The 24086-nt window shown below is 43.3% G+C and overlaps 5 protein-coding genes across 5 annotated transcripts; 2 read left to right on the top strand and 3 right to left on the bottom strand.

Moving 5' to 3' along the window:
• Positions 1-177: 177 nt before the first annotated feature.
• Positions 178-7530, bottom strand: IL334_004095 (uncharacterized protein; the record flags this gene model as incomplete). Its single annotated transcript, XM_062935818.1, has 18 exons — positions 178-191; positions 256-516; positions 575-693; positions 784-1062; positions 1155-1401; positions 1473-1599; positions 1676-1815; positions 1881-2077; positions 2142-2227; positions 2286-2401; positions 2470-2593; positions 2663-2854; positions 2961-4663; positions 4719-4847; positions 4900-5044; positions 5102-5179; positions 5240-5550; positions 5604-7530. The coding sequence occupies 18 exons, from the start codon at positions 7528-7530 to the stop codon at positions 178-180; spliced, it is 6195 nt and encodes a 2064-aa protein (XP_062791869.1).
• Positions 7531-8074: 544 nt separating this feature from the next.
• On the top strand, positions 8075-11426 carry IL334_004094 (AdoMet-dependent rRNA methyltransferase SPB1; the record flags this gene model as incomplete). The annotated part of the gene is made up of 8 exons (XM_062935817.1): positions 8075-8166; positions 8256-8726; positions 8831-9232; positions 9292-9502; positions 9565-10551; positions 10619-10724; positions 10793-11310; positions 11382-11426. The coding sequence occupies 8 exons, from the start codon at positions 8075-8077 to the stop codon at positions 11424-11426; spliced, it is 2832 nt and encodes a 943-aa protein (XP_062791868.1).
• Positions 11427-11524: 98 nt separating this feature from the next.
• Positions 11525-14871, bottom strand: IL334_004093 (uncharacterized protein; the record flags this gene model as incomplete). The annotated part of the gene is made up of 13 exons (XM_062935816.1): positions 11525-12315; positions 12384-12411; positions 12472-12575; positions 12635-12797; positions 12852-12871; positions 12928-13095; positions 13157-13245; positions 13313-13576; positions 13636-13770; positions 13825-13972; positions 14051-14334; positions 14402-14484; positions 14539-14871. The coding sequence occupies 13 exons, from the start codon at positions 14869-14871 to the stop codon at positions 11525-11527; spliced, it is 2610 nt and encodes an 869-aa protein (XP_062791867.1).
• A 1025-nt stretch (positions 14872-15896) lies between these two features.
• IL334_004092 (uncharacterized protein) lies at positions 15897-20119 on the top strand (the record flags this gene model as incomplete). The annotated part of the gene is made up of 11 exons (XM_062935815.1): positions 15897-16794; positions 16857-16969; positions 17030-17162; positions 17259-17434; positions 17527-17945; positions 18027-18116; positions 18188-18621; positions 18709-18846; positions 18904-19737; positions 19844-19990; positions 20073-20119. 11 exons carry the CDS (start codon positions 15897-15899, stop codon positions 20117-20119), a joined length of 3429 nt encoding a protein of 1142 aa, XP_062791866.1.
• A 496-nt stretch (positions 20120-20615) lies between these two features.
• IL334_004091 (uncharacterized protein) lies at positions 20616-24042 on the bottom strand (the record flags this gene model as incomplete). The annotated part of the gene is made up of 8 exons (XM_062935814.1): positions 20616-21402; positions 21473-21631; positions 21683-21749; positions 21817-21911; positions 21978-21988; positions 22066-22086; positions 22152-22743; positions 22796-24042. The coding sequence occupies 8 exons, from the start codon at positions 24040-24042 to the stop codon at positions 20616-20618; spliced, it is 2979 nt and encodes a 992-aa protein (XP_062791865.1).
• Between the last annotated feature and the right edge of the window lie 44 nt (positions 24043-24086).

The raw sequence follows: 24086 nt of genomic DNA, 5'->3' as shown, positions 1-24086 counted from the left end.
CAGATGATGCATTCAATCAATAAATGCTTTCTATCATAAATGAACTGATGACTTCATAATTCGTAAATATCTATCTCACGTCAGAATGCCAAAACCCAAATGTTCATTAAGCGGAAATTGTCCTTTGTGTCTTATCCGTTCCCCATCGGCTCAATACTCAATCTTCTTCTTCGCAATCTAGCCGTAAAATTCTATATCAAGTCAAAGATTGGATTAGCTAGGTCACTGTATCTCACTTGCGTTGGCCTGACTCACTCTTATTGATCTGGTGGATCAGCATGTTCAGCCCAAAAGCAGCTTGACCATCAAACATATCTAATCTCTCTTTATTCTCATATTGAGCACCTAATAAGTCTTCCATGCGAACTTCATCTTCACCCATGATACCTCCACCTCCAGACACAGATGATGGACATGACAATTCCATTCTGAACACCCCTACTTCGTTAGATGAGACGACAATATACAACTTATCAAATTGTCTGGGTGAGAATTGATTGACCGACAGTAAGATTCCTGAACATCGCCATGAGTTGAAGCAACGGAGGATCTCATAAGGAGGAAAAATACTCACGCTTCTCATACAAATCAGCAGCTGTATACTTGTAACTACCAAATTTGGCTTGTTTACCCTGTCGCCGTTGACTCTGTTGATGTCGATATTGTTTACTCATGAACATTGGCTTCTTTTTGCTATTCGATGCAAGCTGTATCAGCATACAATCCACTCATCTCTCCCCCCCATCCCATTCTGATTTTTAGAAACTTGAAACCCTCGCTCACCCTTTAGCTTGTAATTCAGCCATTGCACCATCGATATAATCGTGATAAGTCTTAATCTGACCTTCATAGTCCAATTTCTTCTTGGACATATCTTCAAAAGCTTTGATCATTCCTTCAAGGTTATCTTTCCTCATTTTCCTCAAATGATGTTTTTGTCTTATATCAGATGTTATTGAGACTAGTAATCCTTGCAAATCATCTTCTCTTGATAATTTACCTGATCTTTCAAGTTTCATGCAGAATTCAATAGCCCGTGATTTCACTTCGTGGAATGGTAATCTGAGTGAGGTTGAAAGTAATCAGCAAGTATCTTTTTCCAGATCTAGCTGCCCTCGAGGCGCACGACATGTTCATTGAACGAATAGACTTACGATCTAATACTTTCAATCTGGTACATCTGTTCTACTGGTGTTGGAGGTAAACCGTGTTTAGCCAATCTTGCGTTCTCCAAAGCGATATCACGATGAACTTCTTCTATCCACATTTGCTCATGAATTTCTTCTGGTCTGGTGACTAAAACATCATAGAGCGTTTTTCCAGTTTGAACTCGAAGCACCGCTAAAACATGTCTTTTGGCTTGGACCCAATCTGCTTTCTCCAATGCGTTTGGATCACCAGCTATCCCACAAAGTTGAGTCAATGTCAGGTTTGGTAATTTCCTTGGTCAGCTTGGGAGAATGTCAACTCACATTGTGGTCCGGCTAATCGGTTGTTCAATCTCAAATTCACAGTATTCTTACTTCGATCGTATTCTATTGGTGGACCCTCGAGTTCACGTAAGATACCTTCGATGGAATCTTTCTTATTTCCAGCGGTCTGCAAAGCGAGTGATTTAGCTTTCGCCATTGTCACAATGGGACACAAGTTGAGGGATAGTAGTCATCACACTCACAATAACAGGCACATTCTGTATCAGCGTACTTAACATTCCATAAATGTCATTCCTTGTAATCTTGATAGGCTTAGCCTCAATAGTAGATTCGAATAACTCATGAGCATGGAATTGCCCTTCAGCATGTTCCACATCGGCAACTACTCAGAAAGGGTATCAGCTCATTTTCCCTCCTTCTGAAAGTCGGAAAGTGTCAGTAACTCACTATCCAAGATCCATTCTCGGAATGGCATGGCAGATGCACCGATAAATGCCTCCAGGGGTGTCCGTACCAGTCTTTGATCAACTGTATCAGTGTATTGTTGACCAGCAACGTGACTGATTAAGTTTGCGATCTCGGCAAGGTTGCGTCGTTCTTGAGGGCCGACACCATCAGGTGCAAGACCATACTGCTCGGGAGCACTACATGATATATGTAAGCTTCTGCACTTCTTGGCCATAGACTAGAAAGCTTTAAGGAGCTTACACAATAGCAGGCAGTATGAAAGGTAATACGACCGTTCTTGCAACTACAGGCACAAGCTCCTCATCTGTCGCTTCAGGAAACTTGGTCTATTGGTTATAGCGCGTCAGCTAGATCCGGTGTGAAAGATGCCGCTGATTGACTAACCTGAAGAGCAAGCAATGCTTCCCTAGCCAAGAGTCGAATTGTGTATGGAAGTCTGGCATGTGATTCGACCAGACCGGTCACGAGAAACTCTGTCAAAGCTCTCAATTCTTGCAAGTCTGTATGATTGGGAGTGTCAGTTGCCAGGTACGCGAGATTTCTGTCAGGTATAGCTGAAGTCACCTACTTCTGATGAATATCGCTCGAGCAGTAGCATTTTCCTGCAGGATCTGATCTGCGTTTCTATCTCTTGGTAGGACAGATGGAATTCCAGTCTGAGTCTCTTCAGCGTTAATGATCCCTTGGTATATCTATCGACAAGTATTAGCATATCGTACGGTTTATGACTGCAAGAATATCTGAAGCGTGGAATTACTTACCTTGACTGGATCAGTACAAAGATCTAATTCTGGGGCGCAAACAATTCTCATTATATGATCATACAGAACGTCTTGAATGTAAGGGGTCAAAGTGGGTTTGATATACTGAGCGGTTACTGAGATGATTGCGAATCGTGAATGAGCGAGATCATGTAACGTGGGAGCCAGTAAAACTTCTTCGTGCACAGAGAGCTAGTGAGATGTTCCACATCAGTCGACATGACAACACCCGAGGTTTCCAGTAGCTAGATCGCGATGGAAACAGTTGTAACAAATCTGGCAGTGTAGCTGAACTCACCTGTAGAAGTTTATGGAACAGATATTCCTCTCGCCTCTCATGTCCGAAACCAAACAGAATCATGACAACACCTTCAACTAATCTTTTATCCTTTTCTCCGCTGTCTTCTAAGCTTACTAATTGCCTTAACAATCTAGAAACATATTCAGGTTTAGTTTGAAGCATAAAGAAGAGTTGTTCAAACAATTCTAATTTCCTTTGATTTATTCTATCTAAATGTACACCACCTGAAAAAGGATCATTGTTGGGTGTGACGTAGTTATTAGTTTCATTTGAACGATGTTTAGCTCTTGCTAATTCTTGGAAAGACATCTTGTTATTGATGATTAAAGCGATTTTGGTATCGAGTTCTTTCACTTCTGTTTCTAAGCCTTGATTTTCTCTGATCAAATCGACTACTTGTCCTCTTAATGCTTCTATCCTGACTTGATCGGCGAAATCTGACTCAGTATCATCCAACAAGTGCATGTAGTTCTGAATTGTCGGTACATCCACGTCGTATCCTGTGACCAACTTTTCATACATTTGTCGTTGAACTCGCCCTCTCCACAATGACTGGACTTTGACAATTTTATCGACATTTCGATGGATGTAGCTTGAATGGACATATAATCGTCTTCTGGCGAGGAAACCCCGAACAAGTGACTGTAGGAATACCAACGCACCAAGGGTCCTCGGCTCATGTAGATAGTCTCTCCAGAATCGATATTCTTCTCTGGCAAGGTATCCTCGAGCAACAGCTTGGAATCCAATGACATCGGGTTGGACAAATTCCAATTTCTTCTTCTGTTCGGTTGTTTGCTTTTTGGCCAATTTTGTACGCAGGAAAGCTTGCAGTCCGCCAACAGATCCGGCTACTTCGACCTTCGCTAAAGCTTTTTGCATATTTTTATGAGCTTGCTTGGCGAGTCGACCTCGAGCAATAGCCTGTAGAGATGAAATAGCAGGAGATACTTGCTGCAACGTCGAAGCAAAAGATCGCTTCTTCTGACGAGCAAGAACACCTCTACACACAGCTTGTATGGCTACAACGTAGTCCGTTGCGTCGTCCATCTTCTGCTCTTGAGCCTGTATACGTCTTCTGACCAGAGCACCTCGCAGTTGACTTTGTAGCGAAGTGAAAGTAGCCGTCTGTCCATGAATGACTTGCTGTTGTTTCGCGGCGACTTGCCTTCGGAGCCGACCTCGTAAGACCGCTTGAAGGGTTGAGATGGATCCAATGATCTCTGGCTGAGCTAGAACTTGTCGATGGGATCGTCTGTTCCGTCGCGCAAGGTGACCGCGAGATTGAGCTTGAAGACCCACTATAGCTCTTATAGACTTATCCAGTCGATTTTGCTCAATCGACCGTCTAATTCGAGTGAGCATACCTCTGGCCTGAGCTTGTACTCCAATCATAGCTCTTCCGGATGAGTGAACAGCGTTGACTTTGACATCCCATCGCTTCCTAGCAGCATGTCCTCTGGCAACAGCTTGAATTGATTTAGCGAATCCATGAAGCTGATTTCGTTCCCTCCGCTCCACTTTCAGGCTTTGACGGACCAATGATGCTCGTGCAACAGCTTGCAGTCGAACAATGATGGGTTCGGCGAGTTCGAGTTGAGCATGAGTTCGCGATACGCGCATACGAGCAAGTCGACCACGGAGATGTCGCTGAAGATCAATGATGGATGATTCACATTCAAGGAGGAGACGATCACGTTCTACGAGTCTTGTCAGTCAAATACTACCTCTAGAGAGGTGTATGGCGAAGCTTACTCTCATCCTCAGTTTCCTCAGGCTCTTCTGGCTCCCAACTAGCTTCCTTGGCTAATGTGTTGCCTATATCACCGAAGTTTGGCATAGCTACACCTTGAAGACCCTTTTGAGTAGCGGCAAGTTGGTCACCTAAATTCATCACTCAGCTGATGGTCAGATGCACCGAACGCAAGTATCTCACTGGTGAATTCAAACTGTCCAACAAGATTACCAATCCTCTCAGCTCGACCAAGTCGAGCGAGCAAGTGACTTAGTATATGAATACAGAAAATGACTTTTGGAATATTCTTCTTGTTATACAGATCAGTCAACTCGAAAATGAAGGTCTAATACCATTTTGACAGTCAGTTTCTTGCATATATATGAAAAGGAGATAGCTTTACCTCTGGCATGCTGACGTTCCGTACAAAGTTCAGGAAGTAATTAATATTGTCAGATTGCTTGTATCGATGTTTAGATTCCTAAAATTTCTAAATCAGTATTGATCTACGTATTTCATCCAGGCTAGATCGTGGACTTACCATCCAAATTCTTTTGACAACAGCTTCTCCTTCATATACTCTTGCTAACTTCGCTAAGACGACACCGTCCCTTAAACCTTCTTCCATTTCCGTCACACCGAATGGTAATTCTTCCTCTAGACATCCTTCAATCCATTGTTGAGCCTCTCCTACGTGACAAAGATACTCGTACGCGGCTATCGCATGTCTATGTTTGTCCATCCAATTGGTCTGAGCCAATCGTTTGGAAGGGAGTGGAGCAGGAGCAACGGATGCCGAGGATGCCGATGGAGGTAAATGAGACCTAGTTAATCGTAATCGATTTGACATTCCTATACCAATATGTCATTATGTGGACTTCATATAATCAACTTTTCTGACTCACCTGTAACACCGTCGTCGGCATCCTTGTTTGGACCTCTAGCCGGCAAGCTCCCTACTGCGCTCATCAAGCCTTTCATTTCTGCTCCAGTCAGTTCGGGCCGAGGTGATATGGGACCAGTGGGGTTTGCGAAAGTAGATTTAGGTGTGTAGGGCATGTAGGCTGATCTTCTCTTTGTTGTGGCCGTTGATGGAATAGGTGATTCAGCTTGTGGTCGATTTTCTGTTGTCGATGGGACTAGAATATCCAGCGATTTTTTGTTTCTAATACCTGTAATAGGTGTGGAGGGTGTTTTGAATTCCACTTTGTGCTCTTTTGTAGTTACCGGAGGTGTATTTTCGACCTCTTCTTCAGGCTCTGCTTTGGGGATATTTGAATTACGTCCAAGCGTTGAAGGTATCCTTCTTCCCTCAGATAGGCCTTGTGTTTGACCTTTTGCAGCATCATCTTCCCAGCCTTCACCACCAGAAGCAATTCTTGGCAGATGCCTACCTAATCTTCTCCGATCGGTCTTACTGATGGAACCGTATTTATCTTTGCCCGCCGTAGCCGGAGGATTGAGTTCATCTCCAGGAGTTGGTGCAGAAGAGGACGATAATCCGGAAGGCACATATCGTGTTGACGAAGTAGCACTTGGAGCAGTGACGATAGATCGATAAGCTGATCGAGGAATAGTAGGATTTTCCGTGTGATCGGCTGTCACAGGTGTCGTAGCAGAATTCGGTGTCATGGATGGAGTCGACGAGGGGGCGGAGGCGACGCTGTTTGCTGAAGGCGGACTGAAAAGGTCTGCGAAAGGTGATGATTTAGTCGAACTACTACCTCCAAATTCGGACAGCACAGCCGGTTTATCGATAGACATCGATCCAACAAAGGGCGCGCCAGAAGCAACAGCCTTCGCCTTTTCTCTAGCTTCCCTTCTCCGCAGCGCGTTAGCTTTGGCAATTGCTAGTCTCTCTTCTACAGTCTGACTCCGAGTTGAGGATGATGCGCTATCTCCAGTAGGATTAGGTGAGAGTATGGAAGTGTGGGATGAGACTGAAGGTGAGTATGGTCGATCCAGGGCAGCAGAAGCGACCGAAGGCGCAGGTGCAGAAGCGGCAGACCCATCGGAAGTCGTGGAAGGGATCCTTACAGTATCAAAGCTGCTTGATCCATATACTGTGGATCGTTTCGCTGCTCTCTGAGCCATATATGCGCTCTTGTATTTACCTAATCCACCATCTATAGCGGAGGTATCATTTGAAGCTGCGGTGAAAACCGATGATCCAGTTTGATCAGGTACCATTGGTGTGCTTGATGTTTGTGATGCTTGTGATGCTTGTGATGCTTGTGATGCTTGTGAGAAGGTTCGTGTCGCCGAAGGAGTTGTTTCATTGGAAGGAACAGTAGGAGACGTTGGTACAGAAGGAGAGAAGGTAGAATTCCGAGCTGAACGAGGGGTTGGTGGTGTAGAATCGGTTGGAGTCGTGTTCATTTGATCAATTTTAGCTTGCCATTGATTTCTGACCAGATCAACTGATTTGTTACCCCTTGAATGACCAGGTGTCGGTTTCCCACCCATTCCAAAACCTAACCCAACTCCTCTCGCAGAACCTGATCTTGCCGTACTCAGATCACCTTCTCTCGCTGTACTCGAAGCCGGAGGAGACCCGTTATCTATCACCATCTTGGCAACAGCTTTCCTGATTGGTGTTGAGGGAGCTGATGAATTTGATTCATTCCCCACTATAGAAGCTAACGATGTGTATGCGCTTGAAGAGGAGAGAGAAGTCGGTGTTTGTCGCAATCCATTTCGCTCGCTTGTTGGCGCACGATTATTTAAGATTCTAGTCTGATATGAGAAAATACTTGGTGACCGTCCTAATGCTGATGATGATCGTGGTGGGGAAACCTCGGTGGTATGTTGATCCGGATTGTTACCGGACATTGCTGCTGTTGTTGTCGTATATTGTTGACTTTGATTTGTAGATTTGTCTCAGTTATCGTTAACTGGATATGTCGGTTGTTTATGTTGTCGAAGGTTGCGTGTTGGCACTGTGGATGCATGTCATTGCACCTCTGAGACCTGGTGTTGTAGGGGGACAAAAGAGTGACTGGTAAGATGTCTCTTTTTGGATGCTTGTTCGATAAGGATGTTGATGTGATAGGAGAGAAGAGAGAAAGGGGTCAGTGCGTATGAAATGTACACACACACACACACACACACACAACGATATTTTGATTTTACAGACGCGTATCTAGTGCAGATTGAGTTTTACGTAATACGACCTGAAACACTATGCCTTCAGGCACATACGGAGTTATGGATAGATCTCCGTAATGCTACATATGAATTTTGAAAAGTTGCTTTTCATATTTTTGTTGCCACCATAGACGAAGTCGTAGCAAATAGATTTTCATTGGGGTTTTCTTATCATTCCAATCGTAAGTCATTCTCATCGTACCCTACCTCATCTGTCAAACCAAGCAAGATGGGTAAACACGACAAGAAGACAGGTAAGGGTCGTTTAGATAAGTTCTACCGGCTCGCCAAAGAGCAAGGTTATAGAGCTCGTTCCGCTTTGTGAGTGCTACCTTCTTCTCTTCGCTCTGTCTGGTACGGTATGACTGTCTTCTTACTTGGTCGCTGATTCTTTACTCATATTGCTATAGCAAGCTGGTTCACTTGAACAGGAAATATGATTTATTATCAAAATCAAAATGTGTGATCGATTTATGTGCTGCCCCAGGAGGTTGGCTTCAAGTAGCAGAAAAATATATGCCAAAAGGATCATTGATCATCGGAGTAGATTTAAACGCTATCAAACCATTACCACATGTGACGACTTTCGTATCTGATATAACGACACCACATTGTCGACAAATGTTAAAACAACACATGCACGATTGGAAAGCTGATCTAGTAATGCATGATGGTGCGCCAAACGTCGGTTCTGCTTGGGTTCAAGATGCTTTCACACAAAATGAATTGGTGTTACAATCGTTAAAATTAGCAACTGAATTTTTGATCAAAGGTGGTAATTTCGTTACAAAAGTTTTCAGATCTCAAGATTATAACTCTTTGATGTGGGTCTTTGGTCAATTATTCAAATCGGTTGAAGCTACCAAACCTCCTTCTTCAAGGTGAGTACGATTCATATCTCTCCGACCGGCACACCTTGTGGTTCTGTATATGCTCTTATTTTCCTTTCCTTGGGTATCCCTCACTAACGAGATCCGCTTGATAGAAACGTCTCCGCGGAAATTTTCGTAGTTTGTCGAGACTTCATAGCACCTAAACATATCGATCCTAAATTCCTAGATCCCAAACATGTCTTCAAAGATTACGCTTCTCTCCCTGCGTCCATTATCGAACCTCCTGTGACCAATCCGGATGGTACTACTGTGGCTGCCACTCAAGGATCCACCTCTTCAGCTGCTGCTGCAGCAGCCCGATTAGCTGCGAACTCACATGCTCATTCCAATGTGTTTGCCCCCGAGAAGAAGAGAAGGCATAGAGAAGGTTATGCAGATGGCGATCACACTTTATATCATACTGCTCCAGCAAGTGATTTCGTCAAAGGAATGGATCCGGTTATAGTACTTGGTGGAATGAATAGGATAACGTTTGAATCAGAGGAGGAGAAACAGTGAGTTCAAGCGACGTGCGAATCAGTCTTCCCAACTATACTAATTTCATGTCTGGTAGATGGCTCAAATCTCGTCATACTACTTCTGACGTTATAGCAAACTTCGAGGATTTGAAAGTTCTCGGTAAAGGTGACTTCAAAGCGTTGATGAAGTGGCGTTTGGCTATCCGACTGGAAATTGGATTGGACGTAAAGGCAGATCCTACAGCAGATGCTACCGAGGATATTGATGTGGAACCTATTGACGAAGAAGAACAAATCACCGAAGACGTGAGTTGCTATCACATTTCATCAATAATTGAGACCCGTACTGATTTCGACCTTTTGTATAGCTTAAAAAATTGCAAGAGGCTAAATCAGCCAAAACCAAACGAGAACGTAAACGAGCAAATGAGAAGAAAGCCAAAGATCAGCTCAAGATTCAATTGAATATGACTGCGCCTGAAGATCTCGACACGAATGATTTGGCCTTGAAAGGTGAAGAAGAGATATTCGATTTGGAAGAAGGTGAAGCAGAAGCTAAACGACAAGGAAAATCATCCAAGAGATCACTGAGAGATATCGTTCAAGACGCAGATGGAATGGATGAATCGTCTTCCGAAGAAGAAAATGACGATGATGAAGAAGATGAGGAAATCTTGGATTCAGATGAAGAAAAAGAAATGAAAACTGCAATGTTGGAAGGTGAATTGGATGGATTATATGAGACTTATAAGGAGAGAATGCAAGAGAGAGATGCGAAATGGAAAGTGAAGAATGAACGAAATAAAGATAAGAACTTCGATGCTTGGCATGGTATAAAAGAGAAGAATTCAGATGATGAAGGGGAAGACAATCATTCTGAACCTGAAAGTGAAGGTGGATGGGATCTACTACAAGGTAAAAAGGCAAATGATCAAGATTCAGATTCAGATTCAGATTCAGAGTCAGATTCAGACGTTGACGCCGAAGAAGATGAGGACCAAGATATGGAACAAGTTTCCAAACCTAAGAAAGCTAAGAAAAGTGTTCAATTCGATCAACCTAGAAAGAACACTTCATTGGTGACTTCGTTGCAGGAAACTGAGAAAAGAGCTCAAATGAGTAGACAAGCTCAATTGTGGTTTGATCAATCTGTCTTCAAAGGTGTAGGAGATCTAGCGGCCCTTGATGGTGACGACGAGGAAGAAGACGAGGAGGAGGAAGAGGAGGAGGTTGAAAGTCAAGCCGAGACCGAAGTGGCAGATGAAGATGAAGATGAAGATGAAGACGCAGATGAGGATATCGAGATGGAGACGGAAGATGAGGAGGAAGGCAGCAGTACTTTGCAAGACGAGCAGGTGAGTCTCAGCTTACTTATAATAACGAATATCGCCATACGGAAGCTGATTCGCTTTGTCGTCATAGGACGATGACGAGTTCGAGATCGTTCCGCAAGACCAGGATGATGATGGTACTGGATGGGATGTAGATGATGAAGATCAGGATGAGGTGAAGAAGAAGATTATCAAGGGTGAGCGATATTTCCCCGTGGAATTATGGCTTGCTGAACAAAGCTGATACTTGACTTTTCATATATAGATAAGGGTCTGCTCACCGCTGAAGCAGTGACTCTCGCTACATCTTTAGTGAATCGACAAATAACGGCATCTCAATTGATCGATCAAGGGTTTAACAAACTTTCAGCATTCAACAAAGATGGATTACCATCTTGGTTCTTGGATGATGAATCCAAATACTACAAACCTAATATACCTATAACTAAAGAGGCTGTCGAAGCTTTGAAAGCCCGACAAAGAGCCTTGGACGCCAGACCAATCAAGAAAGTGGCAGAAGCAAAAGCTAGAAAGAAGTTCAAGGCTGTTCAAAGGATGGATAAAGCTAAAAAGAAGGCTGATGACGTTATGGGTTCAGAAGAAATGGGTGATGGTGAAAAAGCAAGATCAGTAAGAAGAATGTTAGCTAAAGCTGCAAGAGGTAAACAAAAGGCTGCTGAAAAGAAGATCGTCGTTGCAAAAGGTGTCAACAGAGGTGTTAAGGGTAGACCAACAGGTGTTAAAGGGAAATATAAGATTGTTGATTCAAGAATGAGGAAAGAGGTGAGTAACATCTCTCGATGAGTGAGAATTTGTCCAAATTTCAGAGTACTGACTCATTCTTCTTCTTGCAGGTTCGGGCGTTGAAACGTATTAAGAAAGCGAACAAGAAGCGATAGAGCTCTCGTTTTTTTGGATTCACATTTAGATTACGAATTTCACTTGGGAATGAGTAGACTGCTATCGTGTATGCATGTATCATAAGCTCGTAAGGCAGCTACCCCTTCCAGGGTCTGATTTTCAAACTGGCGATTCGTTCACCTTTTTCACCTAATTTGTATTTCCAATAACCCCATTGACCTTTAATTTCAAGTGAACCTTCACTTAATTCGATCAACTCTATATCGATCCTTGCAGGTTCGGTACCTTTGATCCATTCTTCTTCATCTTCCGAAGGTTCCCCTATCAATCTAGGATTCTGGTCTCCTTTACTTGATACTAATGTCGATATCGGAGTTGACTTTGACGTTGACGATATCGTCGAGGAAGAAGTAGTCGTACTTGAGTGTGAATCTAAATCAAGATTCGATTTCAAATAATGTATATAAGGAAGATATACTTTTGTATAACCTTGAACATCGTCATTTTCATTCTGATCAATACTTGAAGTCGGCTCTGATTCTACACCATTCCCGTTTACCAAGGTATTCTCATTGGAATCAGAATCTTTTTTCCAAAGTTTGTGGTTCTGTACACCCTGGATCAAAATCGTTAAATGAAACTCTGATGATTTCATCTCGAAACTGAACTTGTCAATTCTCGAAACACTTTCTAGTGGATACGGTCTACACCAACTCTGAATTCCTCTACTTCCCAGCGTTATTAACGATTTTAGATCTGGTGGTTTCAGGATCAACAAGTCATCGTCTATTTCTGGACTATTGGAAGTTGTTGGTATTTCATCGTATGAAATCAATGATAAATCTTCTCCATTCCACCCGTCTCCTAAATTGTGCGATGAAAGCGGTTCATATACCCATAAGGTGTATGATAATGCGTTATGACCGTCTACACAGGAAGTCATAGTCAGGATTACCCATGGTCTTGATACGCAAGTTGGTCAAGGGAAAACTTACCACATGCATTGAGTACTTCATCCATCGCCTACAAGAAAGCCGAATCAGCATAATGCCAATTCGCTTGCTGCGGAGATACTTCACTCACTTTCGCTGGCTCTTTGTAATCTTTCCTATCAGTCTTGCCTTTTGCCAAACCCAGCAGTCTGGTTTCTTTCATATCCCATGGCGTACCAATCTCCCCTATTATAGCTGCAGGAGGAGTCAGCCTTTTAGTCATTCGGATTCGGAATAAAAAACGGCAGACACACTTGGATATTCCCCTCCTTCTACGTCGTTTCCCATCCCTTCCTCCTTATTGGCGTCAGACTTCAATTCTCCCAATTGACCTCGTAGAGTCGATCTGATTGACTTTGAGCCGAATCTCAACGCTGACAATATATTCGTTAATCCCCTTTGCAGACCCACAGCATCCTGTTGAATATACATATTAGCTTCAGCGGCTCATAAACTGGCAAGCTGACTCACGGCGTTGAATACGTGTCTCCCTATTCATGAATGGCTGTTAAATATGACTTTTACATGAAGAGATAAAAATGCTTACGTTTATTGAGCAAAGTCAACCCATCATAGAAATGAGGACTCGAAGCGATTCTACCTCTTTTGACATCTTCAGACAAATCCGGTGGCTCTTCGAACACTGGGGGATTGATGAACGATATGGCATTGGGATGGGAACTTCGAATACGTTCGAGAAATCGTGTGTAATGCACTGGAAGACCATCATTGTTCAGTTCAGCGTAGTTTAAGGAAAACCGGAAACTGAAACTCACCACGCCAGAAATCTCGAATAAAATCGACTTCAGAATCCGGTGGACTGAAATACTGAGGTCTTTTGATAGTCCCCTTGAGGGGGTCCCATCTAGTTGTGAATGAAATGTTAGTCTGGTTGTTATGAATCAATAGCTTGTTGAAGGTAAATGACATACACTCCGTGAGCAGCCCACACGCAACCACCCTGTCCATTTTCATCCCAGAAATCCCAATCTTCACTCCACTTCCAGCCCCATTTCATCTCGGCTTCTTTCGCTTCTTCCCGGGTCAGCCAGACTCCTTTTCCTTCAGGTGGAGTTATTGTCACTGTTCCTTTTGACTTCTGACCTGTCGAAGTGAAATCGCCGAACTCAATGTTATTGACTTTCTGTCCTAAACCGAGTTGGAAGCCCTGAAGAGGTGTAGGACTTGGTCCTTTCCTATTCATAAAAAGAGTCAATGGTTCGTTTGGTATATTGGCACAAGTGAAAAGATATACTTGAAGCTTTGAGCAGGAGGAAATTCATTCAAATTTGGCATGCCGATGAAACCTTCAGAAGGTTCATTCATACTATCCCATCCTATCAGACAATCATCCAGTATATCCCCAGCATCACTAATACGTTCAGCAAGACTGGGAGAGCGTAAGCATTGTACTATCTACCCCTCTTCTGAAACGTAAACTTACTGTCCATAAGCAGATATGAAATGGTCTTGTAAATATTGTGAAGCGGGTATACCGTCGATTTTGCATTTCGGAGCGAATCTTTCACTAGACCAAAACATGGTAAAACAATGTCTAACGGCCAATCGATGTAGATTCGTATTCCAAATCACTAAAGTCATATCAGGCTCGTCAGTGATCTCCAACAGCCGAGAGGAGGGGCAGAGTTGGGAAAGAACAAAAGACTGACTATCTGGCCAATCATCCAATTTATCATCTAAAACACCTTGTATACCTTCTTCACCTCCAAACCCTCCTTTTGACCAACATTGATGGACGATGGCTGAACCTGTTCCATGAATCCTTCTTGGGTTAAGCCCTAGAGCTACTAATACCCAATAAGGAGCTCCTGATCCACAAGTGAAACGTGAAAATACATCTTGATGAGGTGAGATAAATACTCTCATTCCATGTTCACGACATTTATGTAAAATCTTGATGGTGTAATCGATAAACTCTTCATCATATTTCCCCCTAGATCATCATGATCATCAGCATATACCACCACCCATCGAACCCCATTGGGGAATTGTCAGCTTACGGTCCAGCATGCTCGATCGCTTCCCATGTAACCAGATACCTGATGGTTGTGAACCCCCAAGCTTTTAATCGTTTCAGATGCACCTGCGTAAGAAAGATCAGTCATCCATGTGAAGTCGAGGAAGTGAATAAGCTTACATCAGCTTCCTCCAAAGGAAAAGGTCTTCCAACAAACCATCCATCCCTACCACCTTGTTCAGCTTCACTGTAAAATCCAACTTCTTCTTCACCTAAATAACTTTCTTGTCCAGCTAAAATCCTTCTTTTCTTATCTCTTTCATCTCTTGTGCGTCCTGCCAGATCCTGATATTCGTCCAACGATTGAGGAAGGGTAGGGTATTTGGAAGTCGACGAGATGTTCACACCGCGAAGCAACAGACCAATAGGGGGTCCACCAGTGGTACTTGAAGGTTGAAGGAAGTAAGAATGCGATGTATCCAACTGCGATCGAGAGGGATTAGGGGCCACCATCGTGAGAATCGATGTTAGATATCTTCGCGAGCTGTCTGATAGTCGCCGTTGTGTCTCCAACCAGCCTAGAGATTTTGGAACTGCGATAAGAGCGGAAGAGAAAGGAAGGCTCTCTGTTCCGATGGGTGATCAATCTAGATCTCTAAAAATGATCTTCAACGTCGCAACGCCCTAGCTGAAGCATGTATGAGTAAACAACATCCGGATGCAGAAAACAAAAGTGATAGTCTGCGGGGCTCCACATTCATTCCCACCTCCCGCAGGAATCGTGATGTCGTTATATTATCCTCATTTTACCTAAAATCCAGTTTTAAGGTTAATTCTAGTTAAACTTCATTTTAGAGGGCATAAGAGACCGTCTCGATCTGAAATACATGTAGTTACAGAAATATGATCCGGAACGTCGCATCAGTAGCTGAAAGTGCTAGCAAAATGCAATCTCCGGAGTTCCGGTAGACGTCCTTGTGAAGTCACCGACGGTGTCCTTGGAAAAATGCAAACATATTTTCTTGCTTTCCCTTGAGTTGAGGCTGCGTTGTTGATATGAAGTATCATTGGCCTTTACACGTCGCAGCTGAATCAACGGTCATCAAGCTGTGTGATGCATTCAGAAACAAACACAAAGTAAGGGGGTTAGCCATGCCTAGTTAAACTGCAAATTCGGCGATATTTTGGACTGTGGCACTTTGGTGTGATTTAACCGATGGTTCAATGTGATCGGTTCTCACCGCTTCATTCGAGTTTGATTTAATGAGCATGATATGTTTTCCTTTCTTCTAGTTCTTCTGTCTTTCTTATAACTTATACTCATACTTCACATTAGGTATCAGGACCGGATGGATGCCGTGTAGCTCGTTTCCCAGTGCTCTCCAGGTCCATATAGTTATCAACGCTACTATCTGCTTCATTCGCTCTGTGAAAAGGTATATTCAAGAAAACACGTCCACTCGCCGTGTGTTTGGGCAGTTAGGCTTTCTTTATCCCTCGTCCACCTATCCATTCATTCTCATAAAATCCATTCTATAATGTCTGATCCTATTAGCGCGTCCGATCCATCGGCTATCGTGGAACAGCTGCAGACTCTCACCGACAACGAAGGTGATTTAGCAGATACAGCATTTGCAGTCATTGAACAGCAGCAGGAGCAGGAGCAGCAGCATGTTATTCAGACTCAGCATGAAGCCGAATCATCTTCCGAGAACCAAATTCAGTCACAAGCTCAAATTCAAGAACAGTCAGAAGACGCACAAGAATTAGATAAAGCAACAGATATCAATGAAGCTGAAAATGTCCTGTTAGACAACGCAGAATCCATGGAGAATGTGCTTGAAGAATCCATACCAGATGCACCAATCCAATCCTCAATCCCAATTTCAGATCCGATCAACATTGATCCCAGTCTCACTTCCACTTCTATCGCTACTTTGGATGACTCCAGTCATATCGCCGCAATCGCAGTACAGCCCGATGGAATAGCAGCTGAAGCGAATCAATTACTCAATGCTGTTGAAGCAGATCTGAATAATCCTGTTTTACCCGAATCTATGATTTCACCAGCTCATGATGTTATCACTGAAACAGCTAATGAAGAAGATACAAGCAAGATCATTGTTGATATTGAAGAACCTACTGCTGAGAATGTGGCGGAGGCTGCTATGAATCCCGAGAATGATACAAATAATATAATCAGTCAACATGGAAATGATATAGAAGGGACATTGGCACCCTTACCTACTCCTGCCATCGTAGATCCAACAGTAAAGACAGAGATACCTGCCCCAGTAGCAGCTGTCCGTTCATTAGCACAGGTACCACCGACGGATCTCAAGCCAATCCAATCTGATATACCACTCCCAGAAGGCTTGTCGGTATCTTCTCCAAGTGTAGTGAATAACAGAGACTTGATACAAGCATGGCAATCAGGTGAGCAAGTTTCCGAGAAATGATATCTGAAAAAGCGCTCTAACCGTCCTGAATCCTCTTAGACTCTAAGAATCCTACCCTTCTTTTATCGCTTTTCAACTGGGCCATGCAAAAGACTGAGATTGCAGATGCCAGAGCATGGTACACGGCTTTAGCAGTTGACAACCCCACCGCAGTGAGTAATAGAAGGCAAGCGAAGAATGGGCTCGAAAAAGCTTATACATCTGTGTGATAGGTTGAACCTCTCCTTGCCCTTATCAACCTTGAATTAGCCCTATCGAATTTTCCCCATGTGGAAGGATTATTCGCCAAAGCTCTCAAAGGACCTTCAGGAGGCGTCACAGCTGCTGCAGATGTCAGCATATGGAGTGAGTGTCTTGATCGATCTCATAATATCGTCATTTTCCCAAAATGGGATGAAGGAGTCAAACGGCCACTGGTGCTGACATGGCCGTAATTTTCAGAGGCGTATCTTCACTACATTCGACGACAAAATCCTATCATCGAGAGCTCTCCAAATGCCGAGACCGTTCGGGGAACTATCACGAAAGCGTACGAATTCGCGTTGAAGGAATGTGGATTTGACAGGGAGAGCGGTGAGATCTGGGAAGAGTACATCAAGTTTAGTTCCGAGAGTCCAGTGAGTATCCGCCTTTTACAATCGGATATCTCCCAGCCTTACACGATAGACTGGCGAGATCGACGAGCTGATTGCCTAAATTACCTAAATAGGCCAAAAATCAATGGGAGATACAAGCTCAACAAGATACACTTCGAAAACTCTATCAAAGAGCAGTCTGTATCCCTTTGAACAATTTGGAAGCATTATGGAAATCATATGATTCATTTGAGTCATCAGTCAATAAGGCTACGTCAAAGAAATTCTTGGCAGAGAGATCACCTGCATATATGACTGCCAGAACAGCTCTGAGAGAATTAAGAGCCCTGACTGATCCCTTACCTAAACCAATCTTACCACCCATACCAACTTTCAACGAGCTCGATCGAGCTGCAGTTGCAGGTTGGAAAAGTTATTTGAAATGGGAAGAAAGTAATCCATTGGTCATAGAGGATGAATCGATCTTGTCTGCAAGGATAGGTTACGCATTAAGAAAATGTTTAAGTGAAATGAGGCACTTCCCTGAGCTATGGTGAGTGCAATATTTCACTGATAGAAACAAACTTCGGTCAAAGACCATGCAGAATACTGATCATAGTCTCAATGTTGGCAGGCACTACGCAGCAATATACTACTCACAGCAGAACAAGAAGGAGGAAGCTACTGAAATACTGAAAGCCGGAGTTCAAGCCTGTCCCAAGAGGTAAGTGCTGTTCGGTTCCCATGTTCGAGTTATCACCCTCTCCAGCGATGCTAATCTTTCGCGACACATAGCTTCCTACTTACTTTCGCATTGGCTGAACTTCTTGAAGAACAATCGCAAATCCCAGCCACACACGAATTATTCCAAAACTTTTTAGCATCACTCAGTCCCGAGATCGATGAATTGAGAAAGGTCATCGAAAGGGAAGTTGCTAATGCGAAAGGACCTGAAATACCTCCTCCTGCAGGATTAGGCAACGACATCACGATGGACGGAGACGGTATCTCAGAATATCAACGTATGGTAGAAGAACGTGAAAATAGGGGGAAACTGGTCGAAGAAAGAAGAGGAAAAGAAGTTGAAGAATTGATGAAAGGTGTCAATGTTGGTTGGATCATGTATATGAGATTCGCCAGACGTGTAGAGGGAATCAAAGGCGCTAGGGCTATATTTGGAAAAGCCAGGAAATCAGCTTATCTCACATGGCATATATTCGAGGCGTCAGGTAAGTCTTTTGTATCCACTTTTGGAACTGGGCGTTATCTGTATGGCCTGTCAGTAAGTTAGAAGCTGATTAAGATTTAACAATTAGCTATGATGGAGTATCATGGAAACAAAGATCACGGTGTTGCCATCCGAATTTTCGAGTTGGGTCTTAAACTCTTCAGCGAAGAGGTAGAATACGTTATAAAGTATTTACAATTTTTGCTCAGTGTGAACGATGATACAAGTGAGTTCGCTTATGTCTAACGTAAAAATGTCATGGTCACTTACATTTTGTATTAAGATGCTCGAGCATTATTCGAGAGATCAGCACTCAAGATCCCTCCCAGTTCTTCCAGACCGCTATGGGATACATGGGCTCGATACGAATACCTTTATGGCGATTTATCAGCAGTACATAAACTTGAAAGTCGGTTCATTGAAGTGTTCCCTAACGATTCACCTCTGAAGAGGTTCGCTCAAAGATATACTTATAATGGGATTGATCAAATCGCAATACGTGATCTTGGATTTTCATCATCTATTCGATCATCCATCCAACCCAACCATATCCAACAATCTCTGCCTGTACCTAGTGCCTCAACTTCTGCTCAAGGTCAAGCTCAAGGTCAAATTGGAATTGGCAACCCTCCTCCTGTACTTGCTCCAACAGGTATCGCTTCTCCTGGAGGCGGGTATAAACGATCCGCACCCGAATCTCCTCAAAGAGAGAATCGTAGAGGATCCATCGATAGATCACCTAAAAGATATCGAGGAACTCATTCACCTCCTCCTCCACCTAGAAGATATCCCGATCGAGAACGAGAAGTTGCACCGCATCCACCTCATAGAGAAAGAGAACGAGATCGGAATACAAGTGGAAGATTTAATCAACCTTCTTCTTCCCTTCCACCTAACGGAAGAGATAGATCACCATTCACAAACACAAACAATCCGACACAACCTCCAATCCCTCAAAGAGGATCAGTACCACCTCCAGGATATGGTACACCCATTGTACCTCCGCCTTCTTCAACATTGGGTATACCACCAGCTGCATTGGATAGGGATAGAAGTGGTCTAGGTAAACCATTGATTTGGTTCATAGGTAATCTACCTACCGCGCGAGCATTTGATGGTAAGTTGTCGAAAATCCCATTATTTCACGTCTCCGGCGTTTTGCTATATGTGTCGTGCCAATCATCGTTCATCGATTCATCGAAGCTAATGAATATTGAATCAAGGCCCGATATTCAGACCTGATGATATCGTGGGGTTATTCTCTAATATAGCTCCTAGCGGATTAGGTATACCTGCATCTGGACCCGGTCCAGGTGGACCACCTATCCCTCCTCAACCACCTATGCCAGTGAGAGGAGGTTACCCAGATGGTGAGTTATTTCCTCTTAAATCACGGTCTCACCACACTGAGAGCAAGGAAGATACTGATCAATACTTTGGGTATGTTGATAGCCGATAGGAGATATGGTGCATTACCTCCTAGAAATGGCCGGTATTAAGTATTGTCTTTCGAGAAAGAAGGCTGGGAGAGATTGCATTCAATGAAGCATTGAGGCCATCAATTCCTTTCGATATTGGGAGTGCAGGAGAAGAAGGAGAAGTAGTAAAGTCATTTATTTGAAAGTAATAAAATAACAATCATGGCAAAGTCAATTCACATGCATCAATAAACATCCACCATGTCATCCCTTCGGGTTCTGACCAGGAACCTTGATATCTCGTTACAACTCCATTTAGTGAAACACAAGCTGAAGATGCTCGTACGGGTTGAAGCACCTTTGTGCTCGAGTGTAGGAGGGTTTTGCAAGATGACGTGTGATAGTACAAAGTCATATTTCATGTACAGTATGTACAACCAAAACCCTTTGAACCAAGATATATTCATAATGTAGTGATTGTGGTACCTTTACACCCCAGTTATTGCCATCTACAACGTTTCATTTGGGCCATTTCTTGTACGGCAGTCATCGTCCAGGATCTTCCGAGACAGGATCATCAGAAAACTCTGAATCCGAACATGAATTTTTTCTTTTCCGTGTTCTCCGCTGTCTTTTCAGTCATATCACCATCTTGGTCTAATTCATCAGTTTCATCTTCTCCTTCACCTTCGTCACCTCGTTTTCCACCTTCGGGTTGTTCTCCACCTTGCTCTGCGACTTTCTCACCTTCTCCCTTATTCTCATAGCCTGGTTCAGGTTGGTCATCACCACTTGCTACATTTTCTTCATCGGGAACAATGCCATTTTGTCGATCATCGTCTGCTTCATCAAAACTTCTCATATACTCCGAACTATCTTCTTCGAGTTCGTCTTGCTCTTGCTCTTGTTCCTGCTCTTGCTCTCGATTTTCGTCCACAATCTCGTTCTGTTCACTCGAGTCCCGCACGGATCCCTGAACCTGATTATTGTTGGTCGTCTCATCGTGTCCAACAGTCTCCGTTCTATCCTCTTCATCCACATCCTTTGGTCTGAGATCGACTGGAACACTGGTCTCCTCCACCAATTCTTCTTCCATCACCTGCTCATCTACGTCTTGAATCCTCGTAAGCGTATCTGTACGACCATCACCAAGAACTGATTCATCCATTTGTTCAGCTTCCACGCTTTCTACCCTTGAGTCTTCTATATCCACAACAGGTTCTCCTGTATTCTGGGCCCAATATTCCCTCGCTTCAGGCAGAACACATACACGGACTTTCAGATCGCTTTTGGTCTTTTTGGCTGACTGTTCAAACGCATCTTTCAGACCAACGCTTTTTGGACCGAGATTTTCGTTGGGTTCCCTAATTAGTGATCAGGAAGGTTAGTCATTTGTCAGAGCAGGAAGACTTGACGTGGAATGAAAATGCGTACCAAGTACATTCATCCAGACCGTATCCATCCCATTTGACCAAATAAACGAAAATGCGTTTATTGGAATCTGGTTCTCTTGCTACGGCTTTGCGACCAACGATCTTTTCCACAAAATACATCTCTTCTTCGCCGTCCATGTGATCAATTGCCCGTTTCTCCCTGTCGTAGAGTTAGCTAAACAGGCCCTACCGTTTATAGAAGAAGACTGACCTAAGAATACAATTGAACCTGATACATCTGATTTGCTGCACCGTATCGATCATTTGTCTTGGAAGTTCTGAATCAGACAAAGAGATCATTAGTAGTTGTCGAAATAGGAGTTTAACTTTTCCTTCTTCACTCACCGTCGACTTCTGTAAGGTAAATACAATCTGGACAAAGCCAAGTCTCATCCGACATGTCTCTATCTTCTGGGATGCCTGCACAGCTCCAATGGCACCTATAGTCAAACACGAATCAGTTTATAGATGGCAGACAGATACCTCAGAAGGATATTCAGACTTACCTGCCTTTACACTATGCACAAGTAGCGATGCATGAGTTGATCAGCTGTCCATATGGGCGGCTCAAGTAGGTAGAAGCCATCTACTTACAAGATCGCACACGATCTCTTCCTGCTCAGGTGGATCATGTCAGCTATATGGCTTGATTCAGTTCGAGTGCAGTGACATTCACTCACCAACCTTCCTCTAGCGGTATTGGGACCCTTCTTTGGCCATTCTGCTGTTGTAACCTTTTGGCCATCCGACATAGCTAAACATTTCATGGCCAGTCTAACTTGTCCATAGAACTTTCTTTGTCTACCTTTACCTTTATTATTTTTCCTTGTACTAGGTTGACGTGTGTCCTTTTTCGCCCATCTTCCGCTCTTCCTCCTCCTCTTTCTATCCGGCTCATCGGGTTCTGCGGATGGCGAGTCAAGATCTATATAATCCGACGGACCGGCAAATGCTTGTGTTAATTCACTCGAAGAAGCTCTATTCGATCGTTGTTGTTTACTTTCGGGGTTATTTTGGCTTTCTCGTAGTCTTGCTCTTCTCTTCGTCTGTGAGGGGGAGGTTTCTTGGCGAGGCGGGAATGGAAGTCTAGCAGGTGGTCGGGATGAGCCCTCTTCTTCTTCTTCTTCGTCTTCTTCAGCGGATGAGGATGATGAATCAGAATGTGATGAAGATGGAGGATTGTACCGTTGAGTTCGAGCTGGTCTACTCTGAGAGCGAGTGAAGTGGGCAGTGGTGTCGACTTCCGGACTCTGTGTGTGGCTGTGAGAGGTACTGTAATGGATCATTTAGCTTATCAAGTCACGGATGAATGAAATTGACTGACCTTTCGGCCTGTTGCTTTCCTTTGCTTCGAGATATGACAGCGGCAACTTTCTTTGTCATTTCCTTTCCCGTTTGTTCCGTCTCAGATCCCGAACTTTCCTCCTCTTCTTCGGGTACTTGTGCGTTATCTGATACAAGTATATCTGTTGATATTTCAGGAGGTCGCATAATGTCTCTTGGGTCAATTCCTAACTCCATATCAACAGGTTGAAATGTATCGTCAATGTCCATGAAAATCCCTTGATCCGTCATATCTTTCTCTTGTTCTCTTTCTCCTATATCTGAATCGAATCCACCATCTATCTCAAGTGGTAGGTCGTGGCTGAAAGTGTCGTTCATTCTATTTGATTCTTCTACTCGTGCTTGATAGGAGTCGGTTTCATTCTCCTCGTTGGTATGATCTTGCGTACTTTGTTCATCCAAAGACGGGAAAGACGGATTTTGGTTATTTTGTTGCGAATTTTGTTGGGAAAAAGGTAATTCTATTTGGATAGAATTTTCCCTTGTTATTGAATCCAACTGATTAATTTGTCCTTGGTTTTCACCATGGGGATAGCAGTTAGAACGGTGATAACTATTGAATGATCCAGGTCCATGTCCTGGTCCAGAGATTGATGATAAAATTGTATTTTCTCTACTGGTGGTATTACTGATACTGATAGTGTTACCTCTTGATTTACAAACGTTTTCCAACGATTCCATTCTATTAGATAAACCTTGAACCAATTCTCTTATTTCATTCCTATCACCTTTTTCTTCTTCCAATAAACCTTCAACGTTCTTCAACACATGATTAAAACTTTTCATCCTTTCATCAAACGTTTCTTCCAGCGTCTCAAGTCGTTTTTCAGCTTCATATCGATATTTCCTTGATTCATTATCAAAGGAAAATAACAATTGCGTTATACGAAATAGTTCTTGTGTTATTGAAGGCGCTGGTGTTAGTCCTAATGAGGGTGAAGGTGACGATGAAGTTGGTCTAAACCTTCTTGTTCTTGATTGTTCATCATGTCTTGATGGTCCACCGTTCACTTCTGACTGGCGAGGTATTTTTTGCGAAAACGAAGATGATGATGATGATTCACCATTGATTTCGAGAAAGGAAGAAGAGGTTGACGCTTCACCATTTCCAGTAGGAAGAATATACGATGAAGGAGGTGGCATACTACCTTGGCGTTGATCTTGAAATGATGTAGTGGAGTAGGTCGGATTTACAGGAGTGCTTGAAGATGCAAGGAAAGATAACATTGATGGCATATCTGTCTTCTCTCGTGAGCATTTCCTGAGGAAGA

The sequence above is a fragment of the Kwoniella shivajii genome, chromosome 5 (genome assembly GCF_035658355.1).
Source record: "Kwoniella shivajii chromosome 5, complete sequence".
Lineage (NCBI taxonomy): Eukaryota > Fungi > Basidiomycota > Tremellomycetes > Tremellales > Cryptococcaceae > Kwoniella > Kwoniella shivajii.
The sequence above is the reverse complement of the archived record's forward strand: the minus strand, read 5'-3'. Positions and strand labels throughout refer to the sequence as shown.